The sequence below is a fragment of the Lytechinus pictus genome, chromosome 3 (genome assembly GCF_037042905.1).
Source record: "Lytechinus pictus isolate F3 Inbred chromosome 3, Lp3.0, whole genome shotgun sequence".
In the NCBI taxonomy this organism is placed as follows: Eukaryota; Metazoa; Echinodermata; class Echinoidea; order Temnopleuroida; family Toxopneustidae; genus Lytechinus; species Lytechinus pictus.
Window position 1 is genome coordinate 27,969,207 of NC_087247.1, and position 26,849 is coordinate 27,996,055.

Below are 26,849 nucleotides of genomic sequence, written 5' to 3' on the forward strand. Positions count from 1 at the left end.
TCCATTACGATTAATTGCAAATCATTAAAATAAAACGGGAAAGGAGAGAAGATTATATGGCGCTTGAAAGATTCAATTTCTAAGTCAATGCGCAGCAATCATTTCAGCACACGTTTCGACCTTTAGTTCAATTGTTTAGTTAAATACACATTTTGTTCATTTTTTTTCTAAAGTGCTTAAAATCCCTCAATTTCAGGTGCGGAAAAATACACTCGCATTATGTCAAAATTATATACGTATCGTATTCATGAATTCCTTCACTAAACAATTCGCCTCTGATTACATAAAACAAAAAATGAAACTCGCGCTTCGCGCTCAAAACATGGGTCTATATTTGTTTAAGATCGGCCTGTATAGAAATTCCTAACGGTCCTGCAAGGGCTCTTTTTCAGGTCAATGTATAGAAAAATTCAAATCACGCTTCACGCTCGCATCATTCGTTAGTAAGATATGTACCATGCTCATGAATTCAAACAGTGCTTAAAATGTCCTGTTTCAGGTCAGTATATTACCAAAAAAATCAGCTCGTTTATACCTGTATGATAACAATGATGAAATACCTAGTGTGGATATTGGTACTGGTACGAGTACTGGTATTGGTACTGGTACTAGTACTGGTATTGGTATTGGTACTGGTATTGGTATTGGCATTGATACTGGTACAGGTATTGGTATTGGTATTGGCATTGGTACTGGCATTGGTACTGGTATTGGTAATGGTATTGGTACTTGTATTGGTATTGGCATTGGTACTGGTATTGGTATTGGCATTGGTATTGGTATAGGTAGTGGTATTGTTATATTATTGGTATTGGTATTGATATTGGTACTGGTATTGGTATTGGCATTGGTCCTGACATTGGTACTGGTATTGGTAATGGTATTGGTATTGGTATAGGTACTGGCATTGGTACTTGTATTGGTATTGGTACTGGTATTGGGACTGGTACTGGTATTGGTACTGGTATTGGTATTGGCATAGGTACTGGTATTGGTATTGGTATTGGCATTGGTACTGGCATTGGTACTGGTATTGGTGATGGTATTGGTATACTTGTATTGGTATTGGCATTGGTATGGGTATTGGTACTGGAATTTTCATTGGTACTGGCATTGGTACTGGTATTGGTAATGGTATTGGTACTTGTATTGGTATTGGCATTGGTACTGGTATTGGCATTGGTATTGGTATAGGTATTGGTATTGATATTGGTATTGGTATATTAGTATTGGTATTGGTACTGATAATGGTACTACATGTAATACTGTAATTTGTACTGGTATTGATATTGTTACTACTGGTATTGGAACTGGTAAGGGTATTTGTACTGGTATTGGTATTGGCATATGTTTGGTTTTGGTATTGGTAATGGTATTGGTGCTGGTATTGGTGTTGTCATTGGTATTAGTATTGATATTGACAATGGCACTTGCATTGGCATTTCCATTGGTATTATCATTTTCAGTATCAGAGAGAAGAGTAGAATTTATGGAGGGTGTTGGAGTAGAATAAAGATTCATCATTGAACTGGTATCTACTTGCCTCATTTCGTTTTTTATCCTTCCAGAAACCGGGATGGATAAACTTTCCTTGGTGAAGGTAATAATCACCAGTTCCCGCCGTGGCAATATGGGCAATCACTACACTCTTACCATCCTATCAATCAAAATAATATAATAGGCGATTTAATTTGACACAAATTGTAATATTCAGGGAAGGTGTAACACGGGCACCTATAAACCCCTAATACTTCAACCGATGCTCTCCTGGCCTTCCTTTAACTTAAGTTGATTTAACTTAGTCTAGTGTAACTGATGATTCATACTAGTACGATTATCATCAACAACAAAAAACACCGTCCTTTGCCATGAAGGTAGAAAGTGTGATTTAAACTCAAAATGTAATTTATAACCAGGTATAAAAAGGGTGGAGCCACAGAAAGCGTAGTGGGGGCCACCCCTATGATTATTGAAGTAGTGGAATATTGAGACAACCAGAAGAGAGGAAAGGGGGACGAAGAAGGGGGAAAGAGGAAGTAAAAAGGCTTGAAAAGAGAAGCATAAGTCATGTAACTTCATATTATCCCAGTATCTTATAGTTATTTTACCTTTGTCACTTAATTAATTTAGATCTTGTATTTACAACCTGTTTGTTTTTATTCATACTCGGCTCCTGAGTATGATATCATTTTAACGATCGACAATTTGAACTCCGACAATACCAACAATATGACCCTACTCGGAGTTTTATTTTTGTCATTTTAGTACCCCTGTAATTCATTAAGAAGAAATGGGGTCGTATTGCCCCCCCCCCCCCATCGGAACACCCTGGTGCCGCCCCTGATAACAAATATAGTCTTTATTTGATTAAAAATAACTTGAGGAACGGTTGCATACTTCTCGCATGGTCCTTAGTGTGGGCCACTCGTTGTTGTAGTCGTTTTTTAGGTTGGCCGGTGTTAATACTCGATCACCAAGGTAACGTTCGAAGGGCCCGTTTACTTCTGCATCATTACCCTGGTCAAACTTTTCCTGGAGATATGGTTTTTAAAAAGAGGATCAATATAGATTAAGATTATAACAGTGTGATTTTAAATATGATCTCTGAACAGGCCATAAGTTATACGTATAAACGTCGCATCCATGGTCTGAGAGAAATGTCATATTGCTTTGCAATTTTCATTAAAAAAATTAGACTCTCGAAAAACAGATTTTATTGTTCTTTCCCACATGTGATTTAAATTCAGATTCATTCCTGAAAACTCTTTCTGATAAATTAGGTTATAATCCTGACATACTAAAATAAATCAATATATTGGTTAAAAGGGTGTTTTAAAAATGTAATCGAGATAATACGTACATTCATGTAGATTCTGATGAATTCTCCTTCGTGATCGTCTAGCCACGCCCCAATCTCGGCAACGGGTTCAGAAAATACCACGTGACGTCTGTTACATAACGTAGCAATGTCGGTCCCAAGATGAGCTATACGCATCTACATTATATACATGGACACATTGAAAAAAAAGAACTATAAATATCATCTTTATCGAAATCAATCCAATTTATAAGAAGTTTACAAGGAACTGAAGTTTTAAAAAACATGAATACAATCTTTCTTGAAATCGATCAAATTTATTCCAAGTTTACAAGGAACTGAGGTCCATGAAATAGTGTAGTATAACGAAACAACAATGTCATTTTGGCAGGGCATGAAATCACATAATAGAATGAAAGCGTATAAACAAGTATGATTTTACAGACGTTAAAAAGCCCCACAATGATCGACTTAAACGATGTCAAGTTATGATAGAACTGGTGGAGAACTTGAAGAAGATTTAACAAAACAGTATTTTTGTTGACCTTATACACAGGTTGCATGCAGAGAGGTTGTATACTATAGGGGTACTCATACGTGATAAATTCTGAAATATTCCCTGTTACGTGATGTGTGTACATGTATGTATATTTAAGGTCCGCTTTTAGATTATTTTTAGGGAAGTGGGTGTTCACGGGACATATGGCAATGTATAATTAAACCTTTCTAATGAAAATGTATTTTCGCCTCCCACCAAAACGAGATCTACCTAAAAATAAAATTCATTTGAATCGATAGGTACGAATCAAAACATAACAGTTTTAACCAGAATTTAAGATTTAACCAGAATTAGCAATAAAACAAAGAAAGTAAATTTCAACTTAATAGTGATGTGCAAAATGAGCGGTATTGTTTGCTTCTGTAAATGAGTGAATAGTTGTTTTTATCCCCACTCGTTCTCGAAAATATTTTTATCTCTCTGATGATTTTTAAATATATATATATATTTTTTATTTGGGGGGGGGAGGGGTCGACTCTTCGTGTAACATGAAAAATCATTATTATTCTAATTTCTTGTAAAACAAAGGAGAGAAACTCTATCATCACCAAAAAAGAATTATTTGAAATTTCATGCAATGGAATTCAAAGGAAACAAATACATGATCACTGTATGCGGGAACGACGATATTTTGTTTTCATTTGAGAGCGAAAAAAGTGCGATATTAATGTTTGCAAAAGGTACTGGAAAGAAACATAATTTTGCAATCAAAATTTTAAATACTCATCTGATATTAACGGAATCTGAATTATTGTTTATTTTTCATATAAAAGATCAACTGGAAATCAAAAGGGACTCATGCAGTGAGTAGCTCATTTAATGAGCAATAAATAAATAAACATGGGGACACAACATAACGTATGTTGAAAGTGTTCTTTAATGATTGCGAACAAGCGAAAATTTTAGAACTTTTTTAATTAAAATCAATTTTTTGATAGATTTTGTCATGATAGATTTAACTAAATATTATGTTTCAAGTTTTTTCTTCCAATTTTTCCCTTTTCTTCCCCATCTTATTGGGGGCCCATCCCCCCTCCACCAAGTCCGTCGATGACGGACATGATATTTAAGTTTAAAGTTACCTCATCTTCGCAAAACCAGTTATCGAGTTCAATCCCCCTGATTCCCATGTTGAGAAGGTCCGTCAAACTGAACTCCTGGTTAGCAATCCCGATGCAAAGACTTGGGTCGTATGGGGGCGGCCACAAACATGTATCGTTTGCTATTATTGACAAGGGGATAATAAGTTATACAATAATACACCTTTCAAAAGGATTGGTCAAAGTAACTAATCTGTTGGTGACTATCCGACCGACTAAAATGACCAATATCAACAATAATTCTGGTAAATTTAAACCAATAAACACACTTTGCAAAAGTTAAAAATATTTACTAGTTTATACAATTTTGCAACACTCATCGGAATTATCCTGATTGGGCCTGGTGCCCTCCTGTAATTAATTTGCTCGACGGTTTTGTGAATGCCTAACATTCTATTTGGATCCATAATTAATCTAATATTCCACTGTGTAATTTTTTTTCAAGTTTACTTTATAACAATCGATTTTGGTTGGTATCATAATTTTTTTTAAGGTTTTGAGAAAATATCCATAATTATTCAATATCAGCTCTATGTGTGTTCGTTCGTCGCCATAACCAGAGGTAGACCATTCTACGATTGAGAAATAGCTGACCACATTCATTTCATTCATTTTCGGCCTCTTATCATGATATGAAATATTGACAGTGCAAAATACATTTATGTTCTGTGTTAAACATGGTTAAAGGGGCCGCCACACCTAAACTTTAACTGTCAGCCAGGCATGCCGACGCTTAACTCTTTCATACCGACGTACATAATATATAGGCTTTGGCAAGTCTTTTCTTAATCTTATTTCTTGATTTTAAGAATTGTCTTTTGTTCAGAACACAACTGATACTTCATATTTATATATATATATATTTTGTTTAGCTCAAAAATAACAATTGAAGTATCATGGTGTAGCGGTTCTGACTCGCCCTGTAATCAGAGGGTCGTGTGTTCGAATCCCATCGCGGCCTAACGTCCTTTGGCAAGGCGTCAATCCACACTTTGCCATTCCCCACCCATTTGTTAAATATTGATGCCCAGTAGGATGCAAAACCCTATGTAGTATGCCAAACTCCTTTTGGAATGCTCCCCAGGCAGAGGAGAAATTGCATAGGCCAGGGGCGGATCCAGGATTTTCCAAGGGGGGGGGGCACACTTGTGTAAGACTATGCCTCTCTATAGGCCACCGCACACCTTACGACTGTTCGCGATCCGATTATGGAACAAATCGCATTTTGCCCATTTTCTGAAAATGTCAATGGAATATATCATTTAATTTGAGGTTAAAATTGATTGAAAGAATACCAATATAACCATTTTGAAAGATTACAAGCCTTTATTTTGGAGTAAAGGCCAAATTAATTTCAAATCGTAGCCAATCGTACGACTGCTATGACGTCATTACGACTAGATATTAAATTTGCTTTTATTCTAAAAAGGATGGTAGTATATAGTCATAGAATTGAAGGTAGGTATTTATACGATGATTTCGAACATTACACAGTAAGATATTCCAAGTCTCAATATTAGCATCAAATTATATACGTTTTATTCCAAAATTGAGTCGCAGACAAATCGTAAGGTGTGCGGTCGCCTTAAGGGGGAGGGCAACGGCCCCGGATGTGCCCCCCCCCCCCCCAATTCGCCACTGGCATAGGCCTACATTGGGTGCGGGCATATCCGATGACCGGGATAATAATAACTGCGTGTACCACTCTTAGAAATATAAAGTGTTAAGCCCGATATCATCATTTTTTTTTTTTTTTTAATAGAATGCTTATTATCAAGAAATTGAATTAGAGGAGAACCATATACGTATACGGTACGTCGGTAGAAGCTGGCTAAAACATCGAGTGTGAAAGCCCCTTCAAAGTGTTTACGTTTGAGGCCGGTGAGAACCTTTTTTGTTATCCATTTGTATAAACAACATGATTGTGATGGAATGGAATAGGTCCAATACTTACCCCCGTATAAAAATCCATACGGTCTGGTATTATAAGCATTATGTGCCTTTGAAAATGGAGAAAGATATAAACACATTTATTAATATACAAAATACGCATTTGACATAATTATTCAGTAACTATCTATTTTGTAATAATAATTATTTTACAATGCAGGTATAATAATAAATATCTATAAGATTTTTTATCATTTCTATATTTAATAAATACGATGTTTGAAATAAAGAACACTTCGAATTTGAACATAAAATCTATGTCATAAATGTCATGACAACATGTCAGAAAGAGCCATAATTATGTTAGATTTAGCAAAGCCTGTGTGGTATTAGAAACAGACAGAGCCATAATTATATGAACAGAAATTAATAGACGAATACTTACGTCTAATAACTGGGCATGGTTGAACGGTACATCGAGCTGAGAGTGAACCAATATGAAAATCATGTATGAATTATTTAATGAAGTTTAGATAAACATTAATTTTGTGCTTCGTTTGTTGAATTCTTTGAATTCATTTTCAACTGATATACTGACGTTTCTCGATGATGATATTATAATAGGACGGCGGGATTTTATATCTTTGCCGTTCATGCTTAGACATCAGTTTGCGTGACGGGTCCTTTAAAACTGATATAAATTATGTTACACCTATTTTTTTTTTAACTGATATCAACAGTAACAGGGCCCTGGGACGATCATTTAATAGGAAGTGCTGGGATTTAGACAATAATGTTAACAAGCAAACAATAAAAATAACAAAAGGAAAGGTTAGCTCTAAAAAAAAGGACAAAAAATGTAGGGAATTTTGTACAGAAAAAAAATGACAAGCAAAAAAAGTTATTGTTTCCAAATAATGGAGATTTGGGTCAAATCGCTACATTTTAGCATATCAACCTGATTTCCAAGGGGTACTGCCTATGGAAAATAACATACGCAGCACCCCCCAGAAAAAATCTTGGGGGTGCTTAGCGCCCCCGCTTCCCAGGGCCATGAACGGTAAACGTGTTCACATTTACAGAGGCATGACTAGTCCAAACTCCTTAATTATAAGTATTCTGCATATTGCTATTTTCTGAAATCTAATACTAATCATATTTAAACAAATATCATTATTTAAACAGAGGGGTGTGAATAAACATCGTACAATAATATTTTGTAATCTTATACTCTGTTCAGATTGAAAAATTACGACTCTTGTAACGATTTAGTAGGAGTTATTTAAACGGTGGTGAGGTTACTTATGATTTTATTCATTTAAGAGGAGGTAGAAGGAGGAGGAGGAGGAAGAAGAAGAACAACAACAACAACAATGACAACAAAGGAAAAAGAGGATAAGAAGAGGGATCATACCTGTACATCCATCTGTGTCCTGAGTGTATTTTGCAGCCATGGGTCTACTTGTATTGTTCCTCTCTCACAGTGACCAAAATCATCACACTTTAACCAAAATGGCGGGGGAAAATAAAGGGGAGTCATATACAAAATTTCATAATTAGGAGTATGTTGGTGGTGGTGTTGAAGATGGCCATGATGGCACAGGCTAAATTTGAACTTAAGAATCCATCAGATTACTATCTATATATAACTTTCAAATACTGATATTGGAGTAAACATGGTGCCCCGACATGGGGGTGTTGATACCCCCCCCCCCACCCACCCACTCTGAACCTCATAACTATACTACACAAACAAAAAATGGTCCCATTCATGAAACCTCTTTATAAAAAAGAAGATAAAACTATACTGTCGACTTATTATGATTCGTGCATTATTTCCAGTCACGTAAAATATTTCTGGTATCCAATTCTGAGCCATTAATGCATTTTTACGAAGAGCTTTATTAAAGATATGTTACGCGATTTGATTTATGATATAAACAATAACTATAAATCACGTCTTTCCGACGTCATAATATAATTTGTATTGTATGGCTCTGAATGGGATACCAGAAATATTTTGCGAGAATGGAAATAATGCACGAATCATAAATTATTTTTTCAATAATAATTATTGTTATCACCAATAACCAACTAGTAATAATGTGCAAAAATGATTAATGAAAAAAAAGTTTGTTTATTTGTTTTTAAGAGAACACATATGGTACACTTCCGGCGATGAATTTCCTTTTAAAGTCCCACCTATTACCATTTCTCGATTCTTGATATTTGAAGAAAAGAAATGATGTCTTACCGTACATGTTACTTCTGAGCTTAATCCTTGGCAATCTGCACTTGAAGCTGTATGATAGCCCAAAATAACCTACAAAGTTAAGAGCAAAAATAACAATAAGATATACGGTGGTGGGGAGGTGGGGTACGATGTTTATACCCCCCCCCCCCCGTTTCATCACGGTATTTATATATAATTTCTGAAATTTTCCTCATATGACATAGTCTGATAAGCGGCCTATATGGAATAGACCCCCCCCCCCTAGTATGAAGATCTGTCTACGAAACCAAGTTTACTTATCAATGAATGGTAATATATATATATATACATATATACATATATATATATATATATATACACAACAACAAAAGTAAGTCCCCCCTAAATCAAATTGCTCTAACTTTTGAACGGAATTATTTTGAGATATGATATTTTGTAGGTGGTTTTTGAGTCATGCATGAGTAATTAAAGATTGAATTAAAAATGACAATTTTTGAAAGTCACAAGAGTCGTTTTTCAGATTGTGCAAATACAAAGTTGGGCAAAAGTTGTCTTTATGTGAATTTTATGGTGTTATGCTGTTTTACTATCCATCATTTAGCCACTCCACACACAATTTTGATATCGTATGTTCATGGTTGAGTGAGCACAATGTATTGCAGGGGCCGCGGAAGCGGGGGGGGGGGGGTTCAGCCCCCCCCCCCCACTTTTTTCCAAAAGCATGTACAAAAATGTAAAAATGACCATACGATTGTGATTTTTTGCATGGTCAGCCCCCCCCCCCCCCTCCCACTTTGAAAACCGTTCCGCGGCCCCTGCATTGTGACGTATCACCATAGGGGTTTATGGTAGTATCCTCTATAACTTGTTAGATCATGTTAAAATTTGAAAGTGTTGGTGTCTCTCCCGATTATAGGCCCCTCCCCCATTTCAAAATTCTGGATCCACCACTGATTTGTCCATACATTAAACTGATCATGAGAAATTGTTAGGAAACGAATACATTTATGCAGTATAAAGAGTATTCATTCCTAAGTTTTCGAATGTGCTCGCTCAACCATGAAAATGTTTAAAGTTCGGAAAGTGTGTGGTGATAGAAATGATGGATGATAAAAACAACACCAATTAAAGTCACATTTGAATCCGAATTCACTTTATTACCCTTTAAAATGAGTCTGTGACATTGAAAATACAAAATTTCCCACTTTGATGCGTGCTCACTCATCCATAAATAAACAAATCGATTTCATTTTGCACAGAATTCTGCCCATAGATTGATAAACATTACTGCCAAATGACATTGCTAAAGACAGCCTTGAAAAAAAGTTCCACCTTACTTATTCTTAAACATATTATGCACCCATAATGTACACAAGTCTATGAGAGAGGAAGTCAAAATTTTAACAAATATGAAATGAGGGTTTGTTTCATGGACGGTTTTTGTTACTTCTGCCAACAGTTATTTCATGAAACTTCGCACATGGCTTCAGAGTAACACTATCCAAAAGGCGCGCACAACAAAATAACCATTCGATACGGCACAGAATGGGGCCAAGGCATTGAACTTTCTTCTCATTTGCATAATTTTCGAATATTGTGTGCTCACTGATGCATTAATCATCGGGATTTTCATAAAAATCAAATCAAATGAACTATGCAAGGAGGTTTGTGACAGACATCCATAGTTACAAATTGCATTTTTTCCAATAACGTAAAAAAGAGCTAATCACATTCCACTTGTTCATTCAAGCGTGAATGTTTTATTAAACGCCTTTGAATCATTGAAGCATGTTAATTGGTCATGAAAATAACGAAAAAGTTGAGAAAAGATCATTTTCAGTTACCAAAATTAAACAATACATGCCTATGATATTTGAAAATCGTATTTTTTGTTTTCAATAAATGTTCATTGAACCGTGAATAGATTAAAATTGTTGAGGATACTCTTCCCAAAAATAACTGTCATCATATTCTATCATTTTTATTGATAGAAATGTGTAAAAAAATCCAATTATAGCAAATTTGGACTTGTGTTTATTCAACCGTAAAATTTTGCCAAAAAAGTTGTATCGTCTTTTAGAAAGTACCTTTTACAAGCCTTCTGACTATTTTTCATGATGAGAATGTGGAATTAGTTCCAATAAAATGGAATCAAAATAATGATATTTGGCTTGTGACTTTTGAAAAGTGAAATTGTTGCCTTTTGACGATGCTCACTGAAGCATGACGTAAAATACGTCAATAACATTTACTCAGAGGATAGCTTATAAAATTACCTACACGCTCATGTAAAAATATATTAAAAACTCGCATTGGTTCGGAAATTATTGATGTTTGTTTTAGGGGGGACTTACTTTTTTTGTTGTGTATATATATATATATATATATATATATATATATATGTGTGTGTGTGTGTGTGTGTGTGTGTGTGTGTGTTTATCTTTGCAGAAACGACAGGAGAATTGATCTGGAATATCCAGAGATGTGTTTTAAACTCCATTATACTTTAACATATTTTTTTATTAGAAAACCCCCAAAAACATGTTTGCATAAATATCATAGCAGTTTCAGGTATGGAACTATATAATAGTTTTGATTAAATATATTGAAATGGATGGGAAGCTAAATATGAATGAGATATAAAACGTAAAAAGGCACCAAACTTGACATGCATGGTTCCGTTCATATATTTATCTTCTGATCCCTATCATTTTGTTAGGGGACATGGATTATCAGCATTGCTCTCTGTACTCAGGTCGAAGAGCAGATGCTAGTTAGATAGCATTTTGATATAGTTCAATTCTTACTAAAATTCTTGCTTTTTGTAACGCTTTTACAAATGTTCATCGATTATCAATTGAAAAAAAAACCTGGTGGTTTCGAAAGTGACTTGCTTAAAATTAATACTTTTCTTAACCAGTTTTCAAGAATCGTGCATAGAGAAAAGAAAATATTTCCTTTTTTTAATTCACAGAAAAATAAGTTTGTTTGTTTTAAAATTATTATTTATAACAACTCTTCATATAAAGCACAAAGAAAAAAATGTATATATATATTCCACAAAAAAGGATACTTTAATAACCGAATATATAGAAATAAAACAAAACATAATAAACGGTGGATATAAGAGGCGTAAAAGTTCCTCGCGATAGAATAAACAATCACAGCGAAGAATAATTTGTAATGAAATCTACGTGTATACTCTTAGTAAATGTCACATTTACCTGCAAAATAATGAAAAATCCGAGAAAATTCTTTTCAACTGGAACCTGCGCCATGTTAAGATAATTCGAATCGTCAAACTGATTGAATACTGTGTTCGTAAGGTATAACGTATTTCAATGGTAGTCTGATCAAGCAAACAATCTTATCCAAAGTTCGAATTAGAATAAGGGTGTGGACATGCAATCAATACTTATCTCGTTTCGACCAGGGGCGTAAATAAGAAGTCACTTACCATACACAGTTTTGTTGTTTATATTTCGTGTGGCAGTGTGATAAAGATAAAAGACACAAGAATTTAAGGAGATAAAACGCCGATCATGACCAACTTTATTACCATCATCGTCATCATCGTCGTCGTCATCATCACCGCCATCACCATTACCATCATCATCATCATCATCATCTTCACCATCATCGTCATCATCACCATCATCATCGTCATCATCACAATCATCATCGCCATCACCATCATCATCATCTTCACCATCATCGTCACCATCATCACTATCATTATTATGGTCTTTATGGTCACCATATTTTTATCTCATTATGAAATCTTGATATGGATCTTAATCAAATGATTAAAATATATCAGCCATTTATTCTATCGTTAACAGGCAAATTTGCGAATGACTCGCACTTGATAAATTTATAGTTCTACTGACAGATCATAGATTTGAGAAGATGATTTTCTTTCATGAAACTGATTCGTGCACATTGCTATAATTATAAAACATAATACAATATACAATTAAGTCTCAAACACGAGACAGTTTACATCAAACTAGAATGCTAAAATATCCAAACGGATTTAGGAAATTGAGGCTAGTGACAAACACAAATAAAATGTCAAAGACAAATCTATTGGCATAGCTATAAGTCACGAAGGTTGTAGTTAATTATTCGTGAATTCCTTTCAACAGTTAATCTCATTTTTCATAAATAGATGAACAAAAAATAAAATCGTCAATACAAATTATTCAACTAGTGACAATGGAAACCAATTCTGAAAGATAATATTGGCAGGGAAGTGCGGGGGGGGGGGGGCGCCAGTGTATATTGATTGGGGGTGGGATGTAATAAAATGACATTATTTTCTCACTTAACTTATAGGGGTAGTATGTAGCTGTATACAGCCAAATCTTCTCTTCTTACACGCCTTTTCCCTCTTCCTTTTTATTCATGTTTCCCCCTTTTTTTTAATAATTAAAAAAGCATAGAATCAATTGCCCCTACCCAGGGACCTGGCCGTGTGTGATTATTCTATTGGTAGACCACCCCAGTAAGTCAATAGATAATCCTCCACGGCCAGGTCCTTGCCTCTACCACGTGGCGCTGCCCCCGAATACTGGTAGCTACCCCCCCCCCTGGCCCTCAATAAACCACAAAAAATACAACGATAGACAAGATGACTATAAAATATCAATATGAACAGATGTCCCTATAATAACGATTCTTAGCAGCCTCGAGTGATCGCGACAGGATTCTATAGGATGAAAAGTGCGGAGGCTGCAGCGAGGACGACCCCGGATATGACCGCGGTGACTGCCTGAGCTCCGCCCTCCGTTGGTGCTATGGTAGGCAGTACCGGTGGCTGGTAGTCATCGAGAAGAGGAGCAACGTTGAGCCAAACGTCAGCATTATCAATTCCTTCCAACATCTATTTGGATAAAATTTCGATAAAAAAGAATAAGAATGTTGTTGTTGTGTTCTTTCTTTCTAAATTCTACTCCCATTTCTCCCTCCAAATTTATTCTATTTTTCCCTTAAGCAAATTTGTTTTTAATATTTCCGAATTATGCATCCCAACAGAATTAACTAAATTGAGAACGAACAAAATTCTAAGGAGTCCATATACTGAATGTCAGGGAGCGCAGCGAATAAAGATGAAATAATATACCCTAGTAAAAATGGAGGGAGAATAAATTACTTATTTCCCGAAATTGCAGCTTGTGCATGATTCTGATTACCTCACTCAACATGTTTAACTAATTCATTTGCCTTCCTGGACATCATGTATCATAATTATATACGAGTGACGGCAACGAGCGAGGAAAATATAATGTTTATTTCACTTTGCTTGTCACATGAACCTGCATACGAACGACTACAATGAGCGAGACAAAATAAAGTAATCTCTTGTAGAGATGAATGAACACAAATGTAAATTAACTTGTATTTCGATCAAAATATGAGCGCATTTTGTTCACTTGCTCAAAAATATATATATTGAATATTTTCTCCCTCCCCCGCTCTTTCTCTATCTTTTCTTCAGCTGATTATGGGAAAGTGTTGCCTCCCCCGACCCTCACCTTTTACGTTACTGGTAGTCCTTGAAAAAAATATTTATGAAAAATTCAAGAAATCACCTTTTGATGTTGGAATCCATTTTGAGGTAGCGAGAATCTGAATCCATTTGGGCATGCTTGTGTGTTTACGTCATAACTCCCGACGGATACACTCAATGTCCAGTCTTCTGTATTAATGACATTCTGACATGCGTAGTAGAGTTCTTGGTTGCAGTCTGTCGGTGTGTACCAACGATTATCAGTGCCACTGTAAAAAAATGAAATAAATAAATAAATAAAAAAATATATATGTATATATATAACTTTAATATTAAATGGAATGAAATATCATCTGAAGTTCTTTTGTTCATGTTTTGGCCAATTCAAAGGAGTTGAGTAGACCTATGCCCCAAACAGAACTGGTCATCATATTTCGCAAAATGTCCAATAGAATAGTTTATCAGGTCAGCATTTGATCAACAAATTTGTCCGACAAGTCAGATCTGACAACTTTCCTTGAATTTGACTGACTGAAAAGCGCTGTTACAATGGTAACTGCCAGATAAAAGACCACGTCACTATCGATTGAATTACAAAAAAGTCCATTACCCTCTCAGATCGTATTGATTGTGTGCGGGAATGGTAAAAGATTGAGATTTTGTGAATGGGGTTGAAGACGGAGCCTCCGGTTGGAGGCTGCACCAAAAATCAGGTGGTAATTTTTAAGTGATTGTACATCTTTATTTAGAAAAAAAAGTCTCAGGGGCGCGGAACGGGGAGGGGCGGTCTTAATCTCACCTGAGCATGATACACGACGTCGAATCGGTGATCGGCGTCGCCGGTTCTCCTTTAGCCCATGTATAGACAGCCGTCTCCATCAGCTGAGGATGGACCTGATCACCGGCGGGAAACTGGATCCCACACTTGATGAACTCGCTGAAGGACTCCATGATCCCAACGCGTGTCGGACCATCAATGTAGTCGTTCTCGAATCTATCGAAATAGTAATAATTATAAATAATGGTAATGATAATGCTTATTTACATAGGGTAGCCTCTTCAGCGCCTATGATCTGTTTGTTTTCCCAGCGGGCCCTGCTTAACAATTTTTTTTCTTCCGTCGAATACGTCGAGCGCCTAACTATTTGTAATGCACCGGTATCCATCATAAAAAAAAAGGCTCATGGCGCGATATAGAAAAGAAAGGAAGAAGAGGAGGAAACTTACTAAGGGGGGGGGGGTAAAAGCTTGTGTGAATATACAGGTTTCAAAGAAATTTTGAAAGTGGCGAGATAAGAAATATTGCGGATTTCTGTTGGAAGTGTCCATAGGAATGGCCCGGCATGTTGAAATGATCGATCCCCCATGAATTATGAGATTGTGGTAGAGCAAGTAAGGATGAACTATAGGGTTGCGAGAGGGATTGTAAGGAGTAATCAAGGCATGGAATCAAGGAAGAGTTGTATTGTAGTGCAGTTCCGTGTAATGAATGGAAAACAAATAGGAGCAATTCAAAACGTTATGCGCTGTACAACAGGTAACCAGTGAAGAGATATGAGTAGCCCATAGGGGTTATGTGATTCCTCTTGGGGAACATGGTGACTATACGAGCAGCATTATGTTGTTTCCAAAGGCGATCTAACTGAGCTTGTGAAACGTTATTTAGTAGCGGCGGAAAAAAATTGTAAGTCTCATAGGGAAAGGAAAAAAGGGGGAACAGGGAGAGAGAGAGTGGGGGTGATCTTGATCAGTGTTTGATTGTAGATAACTGCTTAAAAGTAATTACACTTTAGGCCTTTAGCTCTTTGACAGTCGATATAGGGGAAATCATATGGATAAAAAGTCCGCCCCATTCTAAAATGCTGGATCCGCCCCTGATCATAAGTTTATCAAAATACTACTTTTTAATCATTGCACTGAGAAATAAACGATTAATAAACTTTATAGGAAAATGAGAAAGAATGGGAGAGACTGTGTGTGTTGGGGGGGGGGGGACAGTCAGGGAAAATGATAATTAAAAAGTGGGTTTGATTGACAATGACTATACTTACAAGAAATGAGTACTGTCACTGTAGAAACGAAGAGCATTAGTTGAGTTCTTACCTCCACATTGGGGATAATTTGAGAACTGTGATAAAGTTTGAGAAAATGCCGGAGAGAACATTTGATTTATCCAGATTTATCCACAACGCTTACATATCATTAAAGAAAAGGGGATGAGAGGGCACGTAATAAATACCCTTTTTAAGTCAACGCACAACAAACAATTCAGCACGCGCTTCGCCCTTTAGTTAATTTGTTCATAATTTTCTAAAGTACTTAAAATCCCTCGTTTATATGTGTGAAAAAATGCGCTTGCATTATTTGTCGAGTGATAAACGTATCGTGTTCCCAAATTTGGTACTGGTATTGATATTGGTACTGGTATTGGTACTGGTATTGGTATTGGTACTGGTATTGGTACTGGCATTGGTACTGGTATTGGTATCGGAACTGGTATTGGTATTGGTACTGGTATTGGTACTGATATTGGTATTGGTATTGCTACTGGTATTGGTATTGGTATTGGTACTGGTATTGGTACTGGTATTGGTACTGGTATTGGTATTGGTGTTGGTACTGGTATTGGCATTGGTATTGGTACTGGTATTGGTACTGGTATTGGTATTGGTATTGCTACTGGTATTGGTATTGGTATTGGTACTGGTATTGGTACTGGTATTGGTATTGGTACTGGTACTGGTAATGGTTTTGATATTGGTACTGGTAATGGTATTGGTATTGGTATCGGTACTGGTATTGGTACTAGTATTGGTATTGGTACTGGTATTGGTATTGGTATTGGTATTGGTACTGGTATTGGTACTGGTATTGGTATTGGTATTGGTACTGGTATTGGTATTGTTATTGGTACTTGTATTGGTATTGGTATTGTTGCTGATATTGGTACTGGCAATATTGCAATTGGTATTGGTATTGGAATCAGTTTGTGTATTGGTATTAGTATCGGTATTGTAATGGTATTAGTATTGGTATTGCTGTTTTGGTATTGGTATTGGCGTCGTATATGAGTATGAGTGTGAGTATTTGTATCATTTGAAGTTGGTGCTATACTTGCCTCATTCTGTTTTTTATCCTTCCAATATCCGGGATGGATAAACTTTCCTTGGTGAAGGTAAAAATCACCGGTTCCCGCCGTAGCAATATGTGCAATCACTACATCCTTACCATCCTATCAATGAAAATGATATTTAAAAAATGTAAGATTTATTTTTGACACAAATTGTAATATTCAGGGACAGCGAGGGTCCCCTGTGATTTTTCATCGCGTGAAAAATAATGAAATGAAACAAAACAAATAGGAAGGATTAAAGGTGAAGAGAAGAAAAAAGAAGATGATCCAAAAGAGAGATAAAAGTCTTGTATTTCTCTGTAACTCCTAATATTCAATTTAAAAAAAATGAGAAAATTACAAAAAATAGGACGTCTTGTTCCAGGGCCTATGGTGCAGGCCCTGGTGGGTGTTTCATAAAACTGTCCGTAATTTAAGAATGACTTTAAGAACAACTGGTGAACCTTTCTCACGCGCAAAATAATCACCAATGAAGATTTAATGGTGAATATCATTTACCACAAGAAAGGATCATCAGTCGTTCTTAAATCGTTCTTAACTTACGATCAGCTTATGAACGGCCCCTAGATATATAACCTCTAATACATACTTCAAGTCTTCAATCGATGCTCCCGGCCTTGAGCCTTCCTTAAATTTAAGTTGACTTACTTAGTCAGGTGTAAACGATATTTTAACTAGTTTAAGTATGAATCAAGCACCAGTATCATCGACCAAAATGCATAGCCTTTTGCCATGAAGGAAGAGAGTGTGATAACCAGATAACAAAGGGTCGGTACCACAGGAGGGGGAGGGTCTAGGGCTTGCACCCTCCTATATTTTTTTTTTAAGTAATACAAAATTGATACAAAAACAAGAAGGGGAAAAGGGGATGGAGAAAAGTGGAAAAGGATAAAGAAACAGAAGAGAGAATAGCATGGAAAGAGAGGTATAGATCGTGTATAACTTCATAATACCCAGTGTCTTGTAATTTGTTTATTAAAAAAAAGGCTATATTACCTTTTTTTTTGCTTAATTGATTTAGATCTTGTATATACAACCTGTTTCTTGTACATACTCGGCTCCTGAACATGATATAAATGAAAGATGTAAATGTTGAACTCCAACAACATGACCCTACTCGGAGTTTTATTCTGTCATTTACCCCTGTAATTCATTAAGAAGGAAATGGGGGCGCCTTGCTCCACCCCACCCCCCCCCCTTATCGAAGCACCATGGTGCCGCACCTGAAAACAAAATACAGTCTTTGTTATTCAAATAAAGTAGCTTGAGGTACGAGTGCATACTTCTCGCATGGTCCTTAGTGTGGGCCACTCGTTGTTGTAGTCGTTTCTTAGGTTGGCCGGTGTTAATACTCGATCACCAAGGTAACGTTCGAAGGGCCCGTTCACTTCTCCATCATTACCCTGGTCATACTTTTCCTGGAAATATGGTTTTAAAAAGGGGGGGGTTGTAATATGAGAATCAATATAGATTAAGATTATAACACTGTTGATTTGAATATGAACTTTGAACAGACCAATTATAATTGTGGCATCCATGGTCTGGGAGAAATTTAATATTACTTTGCAATTTTTATTTTGAAAAAATAGTCTCTAGATAATAACTTTATTGCTTTTTTCCCACATTTGATTTTGATTAAGATTTTTTTTTGTCAGTTAATGTTCTTCATTCCATATATTTAAGAAAATCTTTCTGATAAGATTATAATCCTGATATAATAAAATGAATCAATTTATTGGTTGCAAAAAATGTGTTTTAACATTTAATCGAGATAATACGTACATTCATGTAGATTCTGACGAACTCGCCCTCGTGATCGTCTAGCCACGCCCCAATCTCGGCAACGGGTTCAGAAAATAGCACGTGACCGCTGTTACATTCTTGATCAATGGTCGATCCAAGATGAGCTATGCGCATCTATAAATAGAAAGATTGATAAACAATAAAAAAATTAATAATGGGGGAAAACATAGTTTTTACATCAAAATGGACTCTTGACCTATAAAATATTTAAGATTGGTCTTCATTAGGTATTTTGGCTTTAGAGTAGGGCAAAAATCATATATATAAAAGGGGACGACCCCACCCCAACCCTATCGCCGCCTACGATTATGAAAGTTTATATGATTACATTTTCAAGATTCTGCATCTGATTTTAATGACATTTTCCTTATTGTCTGCTTATTTTTCACTTTTCACATCAACTTTTAAATTAAGAGGGCCTTCAGTGGCGTAATGATCCGAAATTAGTTGATTAAACAGAAATGGCATATATATATGTGGGAAAATTTTCTTTCAAAATTTTGCAACGTACTTTAGGTTTGTTTGGATTTAGTACTATCTTGTATTGTGGTTGTGTAAATTTTTATAATATATTATTTAATGCCATAATTTTGTTATCTATTATTTTCATAAATTGTATTTTGTGTATAACAGCAGTCAGAATATGATATTTATGCTCTTGTTAATTTAGTTAACTTGATCATGACAACAAATTTTGAATATCTGAAGAAAGCAAAGCAACGGAAAATAGTGCCATTTCAAAATGAAAATATAATTTTGTTTTAGATTTTGACATGATGATGTTAAACAATATTTCATTTTCACCCTTTTCTTTCCTTTTTTTCGTGGTCGTGGATATTTGTTGGGGGTGGGGGGCAGAATCCCCCTATCTCTACGCTAGTGATGGACTTGATATTTAAGTTTAAAGTTACCTCATCTTCGCAATACCAGTTATCGAGTTCAATCGCTCTGATTCCCATGTTGAGAAGGTCTGTCAAACTGAACTCCTGGTTAGCAATCCCAGTGCAAAGACTTGGGTTGTATGGGGGCGGCCACAAGCATGTATCGTTTGCTATATGAGGGTGTAAAATATATTTTCTTATAATATAGTGCAATAATAATGATAATCAATAATAGTACAGTCCTTAGTAAACAAATAAGACTCTAATATATCTGAGCGTGAGGAATAATAGAAAAACGTGGTAAAACTGTTGGCTGAAAACTATATATCAAATATGCATTAAAAACATCATAGAATATTTAATGTAATTATTACTTATCATACTCTGAATTGTAATAGTTATACTTTTAATGGGTCAAGCTGTGTAATATTTCTAAAAGTTATTAGGAGAGAATTCCATTTAGCTGGTGCAGTTTTCTGGAAAGCCTGACGTCCAATTATTTGGTCTTGACAGTGATTTGCGAGAGAAAATTTCTTGAAGTTTGGGTTTGTAGAGCGCACATAATCGTAAAAAGACGGTCATAGCGCTAGCATGGCTAGAGGTCAGCACATTTATTTTGAACACAAACAAGTTATAAATATAAATTAATCTATGAATAAAAAAAATCCTATAAATCACACTACTTTCCAAAAGTATTTGCATCACTCTTCGGAATTCCTGGCTACATCCTGATGCATGAGACCTGGTGCACTCCTGCTTGCTCGAATAAGTACCATTTTATTCACATTTTATCACATATTCCTCTTTGTAATCTTCTTTCAATTTTATCTCAAAACGATCTAAATGGGCTTGGAATTCTCCAGTTTTTAGGTTTTTAAACAATGACCATAATTATGCAATATCAGCTCTTATGTTTGTTTGTTCGTTCGTCCGTCGCCATAACATATGACTTTTCGTCACTCACTATTCCTGAATAGCTGCCAACATAGCAAAGACCAATATTGACAGTCCAAAATACATCTACATGCATGTTCAATGCCAAAGGGGAGGTCTTAGCGTTAACTGTAAGCCAGGTGTACTGACCATAATGATACCGACGTACATAGGGTTTGGCAAGTCATTTCCTTAATCTTATTTCTTAATATAATGTCAAGAATTGCCTTTTGTAAGAACACAACTGATACTTCAAATAAAAAAAATGAATTGTTTATATTTTGTTTTGTTAACAAATTACAATTCTTGGAAGCGTCTTGGTGTAGCGGTTCTGACTCTCGCCTTGCCATAATCAGAGGGTCGTGTGTTCGAATCCCACCGTCGTGGCCTAGCGCCTTTGACAAGGCGTCAATCCACACTTTGCCACTCCCCATCCAGGTGTTAAATGGGTGCCCAGACAGCCCGGTAGGATGCAAAACCCAATGGCCCGTATTCTGAAGTCGGGTTTAAAGTTGTGGTTTAAGTATTTTAAGCCAATTGTAATAATCACTAACAGTAGAGATATCATATTTCAGCTCATTTGGCTCTCAAATCATTCATAACTGTCTAGGAATTATAAAAGATAATTGTCTTCACCATCAACGAATCAGGAAAGAGCACAGTATACATAAGAAACATACAACTTAATGAAAATTTTCAATACTTTTGGCTTTCCATAATTTTAGCACAGAGTTAGACCATGGTCTAAGTTAAACCTGACTTCAGAATACAGGCCATATATAGTGACTAGCAATTTAGTCTTCAACTCCTTTCAGAATGCTCCCCATGCAGGGAGTGGAGAAATTTATATTGTGTCCGGGGGCATGTCCGGATCCGATAACCGGGAAAATAGGTCTAGTGATTTTTACCATCCACTTCGCAGACGCTTTCTTCAACGTTGAGAATCTATTGAAAATATCTGTCAAATCACAATGGACAGATTAGAGGTCATTGTCGAAAGTTGGTGGACCGGAAACGCACATCGTCTTAAGATTCGGACCGGACAAAAAAATGCAATTTTTGTATTCACCGATTTTCGACAAAGACTGCTTTGTTATGAAGGGCTTTTAACGAAAGGTTATCTGCGTTATAAATAGCGTCTGCGAAGTGATAGATAAAATGCCATAATAATAATTACATGTAAAGCGCTTAGCAATACAATGTGTTCAGCGCTTTATTATTATTTATTATTCCTTGATTTACATAAATGAATGCTTGATATAAAGAAATAGAATTAAAGGAGAAAATGACTGGCCAGACGTACGTCGGTATATGCTGGCTAAAATGTCTGACCGTGACAAAGTGTTTACATGCGAAGCCGGTAAGACCTTTAAATGTTATCCCTTTGTAAAAGCAACACAATTGTGATGGAATGGAATAGGTCCATTACTTACCCCCGTATAAGTATCCATATGGTCTGGTGTTGTATGAATTATGTGCCTTTGAAAATTGAGAATATGATATAAAAATCAATCATTAATATACAAAATGTGCATTTGACATATTCATTGACTATTTTGTAATAATAATCATTATACAAGACAGGTTTAATAGATCTGTATAATATTTGATATCATTTCTATATAAAGATTATAAAATACGATGCTTATAATAATGAACACTCCAAATACGAAATATAAATGTCATGAAAACATGTCAGAAAGAGCCATTGTGTGTGTCTATTATTATTTTTATTATTATCATCATTATTGTCATTATTATTTCGAAAACTTGAAAGACGAATACTTACGTCTAAAAACTGGACATAGTTGAACGGTAGATCGAGCTGAGAGAGCCAAAATAAAAATAATATCAAGTATTATTAAACTGTTTGATGAAGTTTAAATGAATATTTGTGCATCGTCGTTCATAGTTAGAAATCGGTTTTTTTATACGATGTTTATTAACCGTAAATATATATATATATTTACGGCTAATAAATATCGTATATGACACTGCAAAAACTCCGGTGTTGATGTAACACCAGCCCGGAATCTATATATATTATGTCCACACCAGAAAAGTATTGAAACAACACCAGTTTGGAATCAAAACCGATGCTATTTTAATACTAATTGGTGTTGTATAAACACCTATCTGGTGTTAGACCAAAACGAAACTGGTGTTGTTTAACACTTCTCTGGTGCGGACATATATAGATTCCGCGCTGGAGTTAAAGGGGAATCCAACCCAAATAAAAACTTGTTTTTATAAGGAAAAGAAAAATCAGACAAGTTGATAGGTGAAAGTTTGAACAATATTGGACATACAACAAGAAAGTTATGAATTTTTAAAAGTTGTAAATATTGGTAATCACTATACCCATGGAGACTTCAAATTGGCCGCATATGGGATGTCATAGTGATGTAAGGCAAGGACTACTCTTCCATGTACTCCAATACATATTATGGCTAAAATGTCAGTTTTATTTCAAATTATATTTTTCTTTCATGAGGACATAAAACAATATACTACCTTGGTTATATTTAGATTACTCCCCCAGGGGAATGGGTACTTAGGAGAAAACCACAAATCCCTGATAATAAAGTACATGGCCTATGGAAAAGTTGTCCTTGCCCCTTGTCATAATTTACTTACCCAGTTGCCAATTTGAAATCTACATAGTATTAGTGATCTCAATTTTAAAGCAGCTATAACTTTCTTTTTGCTTATCCGATTTCTTTCAAACTTTCACCATTCTGTTTAATTTATTTTTCTCCTTCCCAACACAACATTTTATGGCTAAGGCTGGATTCCCCTTTAAATCAACACCAGAGTTTTTGCAGTGCATGTATTTTGTAATCTCATATCCAGTTCAGTTCAGATGGGAAGGGGTCATTTAAATGGTGGTGAGGATACTAATGATTTTATTCATTTAAGAGGAGGAAGAAGAGTAGAAGAAGAATGAGGAGGAGGAAAAGAACAAGAAAGAGTAGAAGAAGAAGAAAAAAGTAGAAGAAGAAGGGGAAAAAAAGAAGAAGAAGAAGGATCATACCTGTACATCCATCTGTGTCCTGAGTGTATTTTGCAGCCATGGGTCTACTTGGACCGTTCCTCTCTCACAATGACCAAAATCATCACACTTTAGCAAAAATGGCGGGTAAACATAAAAGGGGTCAGTATGTTTGGTGGTGGTGATGAAGATAGTCGTCGTGACGATACAAGCTCAATTTCAACTTAAGAATCCATCAGTTAACACCCCTACATTTCAAATACTAGTATTGATAATAGGAAAAGACTTTGTGCCTCGTCATGGGAGTGTTATACCCCCCCCCCCTCTGAACCTCATAACTACTACAAAAATGGTCCCATGAATCATGAAACATCTTAAGAAAAAAAAAATCTAACTATATGCTGCCGACTTGTACCAGATTACATAGTGAGTAAATATAAATCAAATCGTAAAGCTCTGCAGTTTTTCCGACGGTATGATATTTTGTATCGCTCAAATAGGGATACCATAAATACTTTACGAGACTGGGAACAATGCACGAATCATTAAATGATTTTTTTATAATGATGCTTTGTTTATTATCTTGTTATCACTGATTACCAACTATTAAGGTGCAAAAATAGTTCATGACAAAAAGTTGCGTTTTTAATGCAAGTCACATGATGACAAACTTGCTGGGATGAAAGTCACATCGATTTACATTTCTTGATTTTTGACTTGATTCTTGATATTCTAAAGAAATATGATGTTGTCTTACCGTACATGTTACTTCTGAGCTTATTCCTTGGCAATCTGCACTTGAAGATGTGTGATAGCCCAAAATAACCTTCAAAGTTACAAAATATATAATAAGATACTGTACATGTTTAGACAAGGGAAGTGGGTCGTGGGTATGAGGTTCGTTTATACCCCCACTTCATCAAGGTATTCTTTATATTCTTTGTATATATGTATACGTGTGGACACATATACACCCCCCACACACACACACACATATATATATATATATATATATATATACAGTGGCGTACCGTGGGTCACGGCTGGGGGGCACCAGCAAAAAAAATGAGTCACTTAGTGATCGCGCGAAGCGCACTCAGTTGCCAGGTATAGACCTACTGACCAAATAGAGACATTTTAAGGACAGTAACGGATATGTATCTCACTGATTAAATAATGTGAGCGCGAAGCGCGAGCTGAAATTTTTTTTATTTTCAGATCAGAGAGCAGACATATATCTCACCAATCCACTAATGCGAACGTCAGCACAGACAAGAAATGTTTTATATTAAGACCTTAAAATGGGGCAATCAGTTTAAGTAGTCATGAAAAAGAAGCACATGTCACTACATAAAACAATAATAACTCGAAGTGCGAGGATGTGTATATTGACTTGAAAACGGGAGGTTTTAGTACAGCAGGATTATATATCTCGTTAAACAGCTAGACTATGCGAGCACCAGGAACAATTAAGACATAGGCCCTGAGCAAATTATCTTTCATAAAGTTATGAAAAAATGTTTCTTATATAACATTACATAATTATGATATAATATAACATTATAATGAAGAATAATTTTTTCTTTCCCACTACGTTTCTCTTCATTTCTCCCTTTTTTCTCCTTTCCCCCACTTTTTTTGCCAGCCGATGGGGGGGGGGGGGGCACGTGCCCCCCATGGTAATTTATTTAATGATTTTGGTGTAATCTTTGGAAATTGATGCAAATCTAAATGTGAATGGGATTACGTAAAAAGTTCGTAATTTTGAATGAAACCAAAAACGGTGAAGATATCAAATATAAAAGGGCACAAAACATGCATGGTTCTGCTCATATATTTATTTTCTGATCCCTATCATTTTGTTAGGGGACATAGATATGTATTAACAACATTGCTATCTGTCCTCTGGTCGGAGAGCAGATGACAATTAGGTATAGCATTTTGATATAGTTCAATTCTTACTAAAATTCTTGCTTTTGTAACGCTTTTACAAATGTTCATCGGCTATCACCTAAAAAAAAACTGAACAAAGGTGAATTTCCTTAAAGTTAGCACTTCTCTGAACCAGTACACATAGATAACAAAAAAATGTCTTTTTTAATTCAAAGAAAAATAAGTCAATTCGTTTAAAAATTATCATTTTTAACAACTCTTCATGTAAAGCGCAAAGATAAAATAATATATATTCCACAAAAAAGGACACTTAATTAACCGAATAAAGAGAAATAACAAAAACTTTATAAACTGGGGATATAAGAGGCGTAGAGCTATAGAGTATATATTTAAGTTACTCGCGATAGAGGAAACAATTACAGTGAAGGATCATTTGAAACTGGATCTACGTCTATAAAACTCTTCTTAGTAAATGTCACATTTACCTGAAAAATAATGAAAAATCCAAGAAAATACTTCTGAGCTGGAACCTGCGCCATGTTAAGATAATTCGAATCGTCAGACTGATTGAATACTGTGTTTGTTAGGTATAACGTATTTCAATGGTAGTCTGATCAAGCAAACAATCTTATCCAAAGTTCAGATCTGAATACGAATGTGGACGTAATGCAATTAAAGTTTTATTGCTTTTCGACCAGAAGCGTAAATAAGAAGTCATTTACCATATACTTTGTTGTTTATATTTCATATCGCAGTGTAATAAAGATAAGACAAAAGAATTCAATGAGATAAAACGCCTACCATGACCAACTTTATCACAATCATCATCATCATCACCATCACTATCAACATCACCGTTACCATCATCATCTTCGACATCATCATCATTATCACAAGTATCATCACCATCACCACCATCATCATCACTATCGCCATCATTTTCTTCGTCATCATCATTCACCATCATCACCATCATCATCAGCATCATCATCATCATCACTATCATTTTCATTGTCTTATATGATCACGATCTTTATATCTTATATATTTTCCTCATCAGAGGAATTTATCACATTAAAATCGATAAACAAACACAATCAAT

General features: G+C 35.5%; 2 protein-coding genes across 3 annotated transcripts in view; both read right to left on the minus strand.

Annotated features, from left to right (window-relative positions):
* Positions 1-11,917, minus strand: part of LOC129257496 (uncharacterized) — a 23,926-nt gene extending 12,009 nt beyond the window's left edge. The window contains exons 1-9 of the mRNA XM_064096757.1: positions 11,825-11,917; positions 8,622-8,690; positions 7,782-7,868; positions 6,813-6,848; positions 6,432-6,477; positions 4,460-4,599; positions 2,861-2,995; positions 2,398-2,532; positions 1,544-1,657 (exon numbers count right to left, since the gene is read on the minus strand). Of these exons, the coding sequence (XP_063952827.1) occupies positions 1,544-1,657; positions 2,398-2,532; positions 2,861-2,995; positions 4,460-4,599; positions 6,432-6,477; positions 6,813-6,848; positions 7,782-7,868; positions 8,622-8,690; positions 11,825-11,878 (816 nt within the window). The 5' untranslated portion in view covers positions 11,879-11,917. The remainder of the gene's footprint in view (positions 1-1,543; positions 1,658-2,397; positions 2,533-2,860; positions 2,996-4,459; positions 4,600-6,431; positions 6,478-6,812; positions 6,849-7,781; positions 7,869-8,621; positions 8,691-11,824) is intronic.
* Positions 11,648-26,400, minus strand: LOC129256403 (uncharacterized). 2 transcript variants are annotated; one of them, XR_010293017.1, is made up of 14 exons: positions 26,233-26,400; positions 24,612-24,680; positions 23,897-23,983; positions 22,652-22,687; positions 22,296-22,341; positions 19,960-20,099; positions 19,028-19,162; positions 18,529-18,663; positions 17,231-17,344; positions 16,164-16,240; positions 14,912-15,106; positions 14,195-14,381; positions 13,155-13,485; positions 11,648-13,069 (listed from the first exon to the last, which is right to left on the minus strand). XR_010293017.1 is itself a non-coding variant. In XM_054894616.2 (13 exons), exons 1-13 carry the CDS (start codon positions 26,284-26,286, stop codon positions 13,312-13,314), a joined length of 1,449 nt encoding a protein of 482 aa, XP_054750591.2. In that variant the 5' UTR covers positions 26,287-26,400; the 3' UTR covers positions 11,648-13,311. The 2 variants fall into 2 exon arrangements, 1 of the variants encoding a protein (XP_054750591.2); XM_054894616.2 differs by having other exon boundaries at positions 11,648-13,485.
* Positions 26,401-26,849: the final 449 nt, after the last annotated feature.